Source organism: Salmo trutta, chromosome 10 (genome assembly GCF_901001165.1).
Source record: "Salmo trutta chromosome 10, fSalTru1.1, whole genome shotgun sequence".
In the NCBI taxonomy this organism is placed as follows: domain Eukaryota; kingdom Metazoa; phylum Chordata; class Actinopteri; order Salmoniformes; family Salmonidae; genus Salmo; species Salmo trutta.
This window is the reverse complement of record NC_042966.1, coordinates 32,312,487-32,322,491: the sequence shown is the minus strand read 5'-3', so window position 1 is coordinate 32,322,491 and position 10,005 is coordinate 32,312,487. Positions and strand designations below refer to the sequence as shown.

The window sequence follows — 10,005 nt, the reverse complement described above, 5'->3', positions numbered from 1 at the left end:
TTGTTCATTCAATTGTGAGTACCTTGGTTTTCCTTGTTTTTCTGTCTATCTGGAGTGTGGAGGGTTGAAGATAAGGGTTCTTTAATTGTCTGTTACTGAACATGCTCACAGTCCTGAGGCAAATACTTAATGATGTGGACTATGTAAAAGTACCAAGATGTCCCTAGTGCCACCGAAAACTCACAAATGTGTGCCATGATGTTCTCTCTCTCTCTCTCTCTCTCTAATGAGGTAAGTTACAACTGTCACCCATAATCTGTCCGACTATCAGTCTCTTCCCCTCAGCATCTTGAGCACGCCCCCATGGGCACGCCCCCACCCTCATCAACAGAGCTGCCGTGGAAATGGTCAAAAACTTCAAGTTCTTCGGCATACACATATCCGAGCAGCTGAAACGGTCAAACCACACGGAAACCGTGGTGAAGAAGGCATGACAGCGACTCTTCACCTCAGGATGCTGAAGAAAGTTGGCCTGTCCCAGGGTGCCCTCACAGTGTTCTACAGGAGCACCATTGAGAGCATACTGATCGGGCTGCATCTCAGCCTGGTATGTCAACTCCACCATCGCAAACCGCAAGGCTCTTCAGAGGGTGGTACACTCAGCCGAATACACCAGGTGTCACAGAAAGGCCAGGAAGATAATCAGGGATCCTAGCCACCTGAGCCATGGCCTGTTCTCCCCGCTTCCAACACTAAGATGCAGGCAGAGCATCATGGCAAAAACTGGAAGACTGGCCAACAGTTTCTACCCCCAGACCATCAGGCTGCCCCCGCAACCCTGTACATGCGACTATTAAACTTCTAATCTAATCTTTACAGTCACAATGTATTTTATATTCTACCATAATTATAGCAGCAGTTATGTCTGCTAAAAAGAAACTGCTCAGGACCATAAATTCAGGGTTTTAAATTGAAATATTTTAACTGAGATCATAAATGTGTTTTATTACAGGTTTGTTTCCTCGTAGATCAACCATCTATTTGCCACTTTGACGGCTAACAAGTTTCTTCGTGCTCGATTAATAACTTCTTCTGGAACCGAGGGGCACAGTAAGGGGAGTGAATATTGTTGTTTTGGGAAGCTGTAGAGCTATAGAAACAGACAAGTGCTTAGGCTCATAGCTGAATTGATGTTGTTTTATTAATGACAAATATCTTTAAAAACCCATGTTACTACAGGTAACTGCCGAAATAAAGGAAACACGTGAGTAAATGAGGAATACAAATATTGAAAGCAGGTGCTTCCACACAGGTGTGGTTCCTGAATTAAGCAATTAACATCCCATCAAGCTTAGGGTCATGTATAGACATTTCCAGTTGACCATTATTTTGGCTACCATGGCTAGAAGAAGAAATCTCAGTGACATCAACAAAACACCAAACGTTCTGGCCTCTGTAGTTCCTTATGGCTATCCTGTAAATCCATTGTTGACCACTTGGGCGCCACTGTCCTGTGTTGATGTGTGTTGTTTGTTTAATGTGCTAAATCCTGTAGAAGAAGAATTGTTTACATTCCAAAATGGTGAAAGTCACACTGTGGAGCTGCAGACTTTATCAAACTCCATCCTTGCATTTTGTAGAAGCATTGTTATGGGATCAATATCATGCCAAATTTATTCGCAAATGTAAGTCACCAATCTACAAATATAAATCACTTTCCACAAATGTAAATCACTAATCCATAAACGTAAATCACCTTCCACAAATGTAAATCACCAATCCATAAATGTAAATCACTTTCCACAATTGTAAATCGCTATCCATAAATGCAATTCGCTATTCACAAACAAACACCTTTTGATTTGTATTTGTATATCGAGGGCCTTAAGTAAAATGACTGCCATAAAGATTTGCACATAGGAGAGATATGCGCAAACATGACAGATATGGCAAACCTGCAACTCCATATTTGGAAGCACTCACACATAGAAAAAAAGTTATCACGTGTACAAAGTGATTTGTATTCATAGAAAAAAGGTTTGTACCCATAGAAAGCGATTTCTAAGCATCAATGGAAACTTTTTTTTCTTCGACTACAAATCGCTTTTTACCGTGAGAATTTTTTTCTATGTGTGAGAACTTCTTGTCTACACGCGAGAACTTGTCTTTTTCTTGTCGTCAAATCCCTGCCCAAAGTCAGATGACCTAAGCGCTTCCAAATATGGAGTTGCAGGTTTGCCAAATCTGTCATGTTTGCGCAAATCCTTATGGCAGTCATTTTACTTAAGGCCCTCAATTTACAAATACAAATCAAAAGGTGTTTGTTTGTAGCTGCCCACTGCACTGAGGATAGGAAACTCTATCACCACCGATAAACCCACTATAATTGAGAATTTCAATAAGCATTTTTCTACGGCTGGCCATGCTTTCCACCTGGCTACCCCTACCGCAGTCAACAGCACTGCACCCCCCACAGCTACTCGCCCAAGCCTTCCCCATTTCTCCTTCTCCCAAATCCATTCAGCTGATGTTCTGAAAGAGCTGCAAAATCTGGACCCCTACAAATCAGCCGGGCTAAACAATCTGGACCCTTTCTTTCTAAAATTATCTGCCGAAATTGTTGCAACCCCTATTACTAGCCTGTTCAACCTCTCTTTCGTGTCGTCTCAGATTCCCAAAGATTGGAAAGCAGCTGCTGTCATCCCCCTCTTCAAAGGAGGGGACACTCTTGACCCAAACTGCTACAGACCTATATCTATCTGTAGTGGCTTCCTTTCCTCTTTACCATAGCCACTGCCCAAGCCTGAAGCGGGGTTGTTTGGTACGCATACAGTCCACACTCAAGGTTTCCAAAAAGCCAAACATTCAATGTGATCCAGGGATATGGTGCAACAAAAATGTTTATTCTTCTTATATCTAACAGGAAAATGAATATCCAATCAACTTAAAACATAGGTTACTTGATATGGAAAATACACAATATGACCTGTCTGTATGTCTGTATGTCTGTATGGTCAAAAAACTATACCGCTCCCGCGTCTAGCAAGGACTCCTCCCCCCAAAGGCCCAACTTCCTGCTTTTATCCTAACACACTTACTGCAGTACAATGAATGGGCAAGAGGGGGGAACAAAAACTAAGTTACACTAACAACAAGTGAATACATCTCAATCAGGTAAATATAAATCATAAAGGTACGTACCTAATATTTCATCATATACATTCATATTTACACAAATATACATGGAGCTCTGAATGTTCTGTCTTTTATACAAATATGTCCAAATCGGCTCTAACATACCGGCCCCTAATTGTTAACTGCACTGAGTGGACAACAATTACTTAATATTCAAACGTAGAGCCAATACACAAAACATTCTATACCAGAGCACCATTACAGTTCATAGCTATATACAAATATACAAGGTGCCATATAGGAAAATAGTCCGTAGATCTCAGTCTGAGTTGAAGTGTTCAGGTGTTCAACTTCCAAAAATGTCAAGAGTATGACGTCCAAAAAATGTATGACTACGACATCAAAGAATGTAAGAGTACAACATCAACGAATCAGAGGTGCACGTGATTCAAAGATGGAGCACTGTGTATGTGTGTGTGTGTGTGTGTGTGTGTGTGTGTCTCCCACTCCGCCGCCTCCAGGAGCAGACAGAGTTTATTGATAGGTCTCTGTAAGATATTGGTCTTGGTCTTAACCATGACCCTCCGGACAAGACCTTTGGCCCCTGGCAAAGCCTCCACCACACGCCCCATTAGCCAAGAGTTCCTAGGGGCGGTGTCGTCGACGATGACCACAAGGTCACCAGGACTAAAGTTTCTCTTAGTTTTGTTCCACTTGTTCCGCTCCTGCATAAGTGGAAGATACTCCCTGATCCATCTCTTCCAGAAGAGGTCAGTAATATATTGTACTTGCTTCCATCTCCTTCGTGAGAATAGGTCGCTTCTCTGGAATAGTCCTGGTGGCAGGACTGGCTTTGCTTTCAGATGAAGCAGATGGTTCGGAGTCAGGGGTTCTAGATCATTAGGGTCATTTGTTACAGTTGTGATTGGTCTGTCGTTCATGATCGCCTCAACTTCACACAAGGCTGTCTGCAAAGCCTCATCATCCAGTACTTGCTCTTTAAGGACTGAATAGAGGATCTTTTTCACTAGTCGGATCAACCTCTCCCATACCCCCCCATGGTGGGCTCCAGAAGGAGGATTGAATGACCATGTCACTCCTTCCTTCAGTAATTCATTTTGAATCTTGTTGTGATCCAGCTCTTTCAGAGCTTCTCCTAGCTCTCTGTGTGTTCCAACAAAGTTGGTGCCATTGTCTGTTCTGATACTTGTGACTGGGCCCCTTCGACAGATGAACCTGCGCAGGGCATTGATGCAGGAATCAGTATCCAGATAACTAGCAACTTCTAGATGGACAGCTCGACTCACAAGGCAAGTAAAGATCACACCATACCGCTTCACATGAACGCGGCCTCGCTTCACCTCTATGGGGCCGAAGTAATCTATGCCCACATGGGTGAAAGGCGGCAAATCAGGTGACACCCGATCTTGTGGAAGGTCGGCCATCTTCTGTTCTCCAGCTCTAGCTTGCATCCGCCTGCAGAAGACACAGCTCTTAAGGATCTTCCTTGCTAAGGAGTTGGCACAGGGTATCCAATATCGCTGGCGAAGTCTAGAAAGCATGTGACCTCTCCCAGAGTGGCCAACCTGCTCATGGATGTGGAGTAAGATCAGTCTGGAGATGTAGGAGTCTTTGGGTAGGATCATAGGATTCTTTAGTTCCGTAGGCATAGCAGCTTTGCTTAACCTTCCTCCCACTCTCAGAATGCCATTGTCAACAATTGGATCAAGCTTACAGATTGAGCCATTTCTCTTGGCACATTGTTTTCCTTTCACAACTAGTGCAATTTCTTGTTTAAAGTGCTGTCGTTGCTCAAATCGAATGATGGCCTTTTCTGCTTCATCTAGGTCATCCACAGACAGACTTTCTTTTCCAAATGTCAGTTTGAACTTGTCAATTTGTTCCTTCAGTGAGTTTGTCAGACTCTGATCTGAACCTGGATCAGTTTGTGTGAGAACTTTCCTTTTCTGGCTTAACTGTAGAAGAAGTCTCTTCAGTTTCAGCATCCAGGCAACTGCTTTCTTCAAGCTGTTCCATGTTGAATAGTACTCAATCAGTTTGCTGGTCGGACTCTTTTCTTCCACACATATACTGTTTACGATGACGTCTTTTCTCACCTCTGGGTCATCCGAAGGGATGGAGCCAAGCTCCTCGGGGACTTTTGGCCATTGTGTTTCTGTTTTCTCCAGGAATTCTGGTCCTTTGCGCCATCTCTTTGAGTTCAGGAAAATTTCAACATGTAATCCTCTTGAAGCATCATCGGCTGGGTTGTGTTTGGAGTTCAAATACCTCCACTGTTTTGCTTTCGATAGGTCACGGATCATAGCAACCCTATTAGCCACAAAGGTATGGAATCTCTTGGTATCGTTGCGGATGTATTTTAGCACAGACTGGCTGTCTGTCCAGAAAGTTGACTCCTCAAGTTCAATTTGGAGCTCCAACCTTAACATCCTGTCCACTCTCACTGCCAATGTTGCTGCAGCAAGTTCCAGTCTGGGGATCGTCATCTGCTTGAGTGGAGTGACCCTTGATTTCCCCAGTATGAATGCAATGTGGACCTTTCCCATACCGTTTGTGAACCTAAGGTAGCTTGCCGTGCCATAACATTGCTCACTTGCGTCACCGAAGTGATGCAGCTGTGCGGTCTTGACTTGACCAAAGTTCTCAGGCATCATACACCTGTCTATCTGGAATCTGGAAAGCTGGTCTAGCTCTGAGAGCCATCTCTTCCATGAAATAGAGTGTTCTTCGGGGATGACTTCGTCCCATCCACACTTTAGCTTGCAGAGCACTTGAAGAATTTGCTTTGCCTTTAATACGAATGGGGCGAGGAAACCTAATGGATCATAAACAGAGCTGACAGTAGAGAGAATACCTCTTCTTGTAAGGGGTCTGTTCTTGACAATGACTCGGAAGGTAAACGCATCTCTTTCAATGTTCCATCGGATTCCAAGTGCTCTTTCAACAGGCAGCTTTTCTCTGTCCAGGTCCAGTTCTTTTATCTGCTTGGCTTTGTGTTCATCAGGGATAGAAGCCAGCACAGCACGGCTGTTGCCGACCCACTTGGTCAATTTGAACCCACCCTGAGAGCACACATCCATGAGGTTTTTTGTGAGAGCTATGGCTTGTTCTTCTGTGGCCACTGACTTGAGGCAGTCATCAACGTAGAAGTTGGACTTGACTGTTTGAATCACTTCTTCATCGTACCTCTCACAGTTGTCTTCTGCAGTCTTTCGTAGTGCAAAATTTGCACAACTTGGAGAGGATATAGCACCGAAAAGATGTACTGTCATTCTGTACTCCTCCAATCTTTTGTTAGTGTCACCATCCGGCCACCATAGGAATCGCAGGAAGTCTAAGTCATCTTCATGGACACGTACTTGATGGAACATTCCTTCGATGTCTGCCATCATGGCAATGTGCTCTTGCCGAAATCTTAGCAAGACTCCTACAAGCGTGTTTGCCAGGTCAGGGCCTTGAAGGAGTTCACTGTTAAGAGATGTACCTTTATAGGATGATGAACAGTCAAACACCACTCGTATTGTTCCTTTGCGCTTATGGTGAACGCCATGGTGTGGTATGTACCATACCTTGCCTTTCTTTCTGAGAAGCTGTTCTTGTGGTACCTTCTCGGCATAACTTTTTGTTATCATCTCTTCCATGAAGCCTTTGTACTCTGCAGCATAACCTTCATCCTTCTTAAACTTCCTGATGATATTTAGAGCCCGCTGCTTTGCCATGTCACGATTGTTCGGCAGGACTACCTGTTTGTTGCGAAAGGGCAACGGTAAGTAGTAGTGACGGTCTTTGAGGGTTATGGAGCTTGATACTATCTCCATAAACTTACGATCCTCAGCTGACATTTCACTTTTCTCTTCATACCCTCTCTCAGGGAAGTCATGGTTGTATTGATTTACAAGAAGAACCCCCAGGTCGGCCATTGAGATACGATTGGCCATCACCGTAGGACATCCAGATTCTTCTGCCATGGTAGAATTGTTAAGAGGACCGTTCATCACCCATCCAAAGATGGTTTTCACTGCATACGGTCCGTTGCCTTGGCTATTTATGATTTGCCAGGGTTCCATTGCCTTTGGAGCATTTACGCCAATCAGGAGTTCGACGTCGGCATCAATTTCCTTCAACTGAACCTCTTTCAGGTATGGCCACCTTTTGAGATCTTTCTGAGTGGGAATGTTCTCTCTTGTCACTGGGATCTTATTTTGGGTGTAGACCTTTGGTAATGCAAGAAATGTGTTGCCTTCCACGTTGCCAATCTCTAATCCAGATATCTCAAAGCTCTTGGTAGGACTCTCCTGCCCCATTGTGCGTAGCAGAATTTCAGTCTCACTGCATTTAGCATTCAGCTGCCTCATAAGTCTCTCCGTACAAAATGTTGCAGAGCTACCAGAATCAAGAAACGCATAGGTTAACACAGACTTGCTTCCATTTGCCACCTTTACTTGAACTGGCACAATTGCAAGTGCACAATCTGTACCGGCCCCGGTATCTTCACCAGCTTCCAGTGAGACAAGAGCACTGCTGACAGTCTCCTCCCGCTTTACTGCTACACCACTCATATCTGCCGTTTGAGATCTAAATCTCTCTCTTCCTTCAATGTGCAGGATAGTGGGGTGCTTTCTTTGACAGCTCTGACAGGTCATCCTTCTTTTACATTCTTTGCTTAAGTGTCCTCTCATCAAACAGCCAAAACAAAGGCCTTTTGATCTCAGAAACTCAACCTTGGATTCGTGTGGCTGTGCCTTCACCTGTTGGCAGTCGACCAATAAATGCTCTCCAGCACAAAATACGCATGAGATACTGGGAGCGTCAGAAGGGTAGGTGCCTGGTCTCTTTACTTTTAATGTTTGTTCTTTTAGATGTTTTTCAGAGTCACAATCTGCCACTACAGCTACTGCAGTGGCAAAGCTGCTTCCCCTACTCTTGGACTTGAACTGCTGTTTAAAGTCAGCTTCTGTTCTGGTTTTTAAAAACTTTTTGTTGGACAGGGGATCTTGAATATCTCCATACAACGGATCCTGCAGTATTTTGGCCTGTTTTTCCATGAACGTCACAAGGTCACTGAACTGGGCCCTCAGGTGTCTTCTCTCTAAAATATCACATGCTGTAGACCTCCATTTTTCCCTTAGTTTGTAGGGAAGTTTTGACATGATCAACTTTATGTTGGAGGGAAGATTAAGCTCTTCCATGTTCTGTAGGTCTTGCATAGCGTTACAGCAACCTCTAAGATAGAGTGCATAGCCACCCAGTCCCTTTCCATCATCCGGTTTGATGTTTGTCCAGTTCCAAGCTTTTTCCATGTAAGCAGTGGTGACTTTGATTTCATTGCCAAAGTGTTCCTTTAACAACCTCTTAGCCTCTGCATAGCCTCTTCTGGCTTCCATATGCAGACAACTACGTACCAGATCCTTGGGCTGACCAGTGGTGTACTGTTCCAGGTAATAGAGCCTATCCTGGTGACTGCTCGTCTTATCTTCTATACCATGTTCAAATGCACGCATGAATGGCCTAAAGTTCAGAGGATCACCGTCAAACATAGGTATCTCCCTAACAGGGAGTGTGGCCTGTTTGTGCTGTAGTACAAGAAGGTCAGCAATTTCATTCTGCCTTTGCATGACAGAAGAGAGGTTATCATGGCTGGTATTATCGCTGATACCCGCAGTGTTGATTGCTAGACCTTGCTGTTGGCTGCTGAAGGGTGTGGTTCATGACTGTCCTCTGAATAGGTTTTGATGGCTTTGTTGTCGGTTGTTGTAAAACCCTTTGAAGTGGGGTCTTTGGAACTGCACCTAATGCAGCAAACTAAACAGGTGATGGTTCAGGTTCCACATAGACCTCAGGTACCTGGTTCTCAAAATAAGAGTTCATTCCATCTTCTTGGCTTAGTAAATGGGCTGCCACAGCATGGGATTGAGAAGTAGACTCAACACTCTCCAGGACCTTCAGTTTGGCATTATATGCTGCTATGTCCGTTTCCAGTGCCATTTTCTCCATCCTAACATTCAGTTGAGCTTTCTCCAGTTCCAGTGCATGCTTGTCCTGTAATGATGCTTGGCGAGCTAGTAGAGCTGCTCGTTCTGCCTCAGCTTTTAGGCGTACAGAGGTCACTGAGGAAGCCGTCTTAGAATACTTTGTTTTACTTGATGTTTTTGACACATTGGAAATGCTGTCATGTGGTTCAATGAGCGTTTGTGGCTCAACTTCAGCTTTTTTCCATATTTCCACCTTTTTCAGGAAATGTTCATAAGTTCTCATTCTTGGTTGATAATAGTTAATGCTCTCCTGTTCTTGTTCCTCCTCTGTGACCAGCTCTAGCACAGATTCATGAGCATTCTTAAAGTCATTGAGAACAGCATCAAATGCTTCAAGACTCTCATTCACAGTTTCAATGTTTCCTCCATCAACAAGAAGGATTTTTATTTCATTCATTTTGCGTGTACACACTCCAAGTTTGCCTCTCCGGGCTGCATAGAGTGAATTTAAATGCTCCTCTGCCCTCTCCAGTGGAGTCTTATTTGGGATTTCATCCTCCATCATTCACTTTTAGTTCACTCAATTTACAATGACACAGTTGTTGGTTTGATTGTTAAACGTAATGCCCCTTTAGACCTCCTTTAATGCTTTAAGACAGTCATCCATTTCAGCATATTGACCCATTTTGAATTGAACATGTGCAAGTTCGGCATTTTAGTTGCGTTTTAAACATTTCATCCATTTATACGTTTTGTCCCTTTAATGAAGTTTGAACACGCAGTATCATTCGTTGCGTGGATGCATTTCCACGTTAGGCCAAATATTAGACATATGATTAGGTTACATTGTGCTTAGGATCTCAGTTTTTCCCAAACTTAAACTTCTTAATTGTTTTCACAGCGCTGTGTTTTTAATTCCATTCCCAAGTTTATCAAA

General features: G+C 43.7%; 1 protein-coding gene across 1 annotated transcript; it reads right to left on the bottom strand.

Annotated features, from left to right (window-relative positions):
- Positions 1 to 223: 223 nt before the first annotated feature.
- On the bottom strand, positions 224 to 6,510 carry LOC115200878 (uncharacterized). The gene is made up of 3 exons (XM_029763993.1): positions 5,518 to 6,510; positions 4,408 to 4,551; positions 224 to 581 (listed from the first exon to the last, which is right to left on the bottom strand). The coding sequence occupies exons 1-3, from the start codon at positions 6,486 to 6,488 to the stop codon at positions 224 to 226; spliced, it is 1,473 nt and encodes a 490-aa protein (XP_029619853.1). The 5' UTR covers positions 6,489 to 6,510.
- Between the last annotated feature and the right edge of the window lie 3,495 nt (positions 6,511 to 10,005).

Excerpts from the sequence above, each read along its gene's own strand:
- LOC115200878 (XM_029763993.1), bottom strand. The coding sequence starts at position 6,488 with ATGATGGCAGACATCGAAGGAATGTTCCATCAAGTACGTGTCCATGAA. Across the intron at positions 4,552-5,517 it reads AGAGTGGACAGGATGTTAAG|GCGGATGCAAGCTAGAGCTG; the intron begins GTTGGAGCTCCA and ends TGTCTTCTGCAG. Across the intron at positions 582-4,407 it reads GGCCGCGTTCATGTGAAGCG|AGCCTTGCGGTTTGCGATGG; the intron begins GTATGGTGTGAT and ends CACCCTCTGAAG.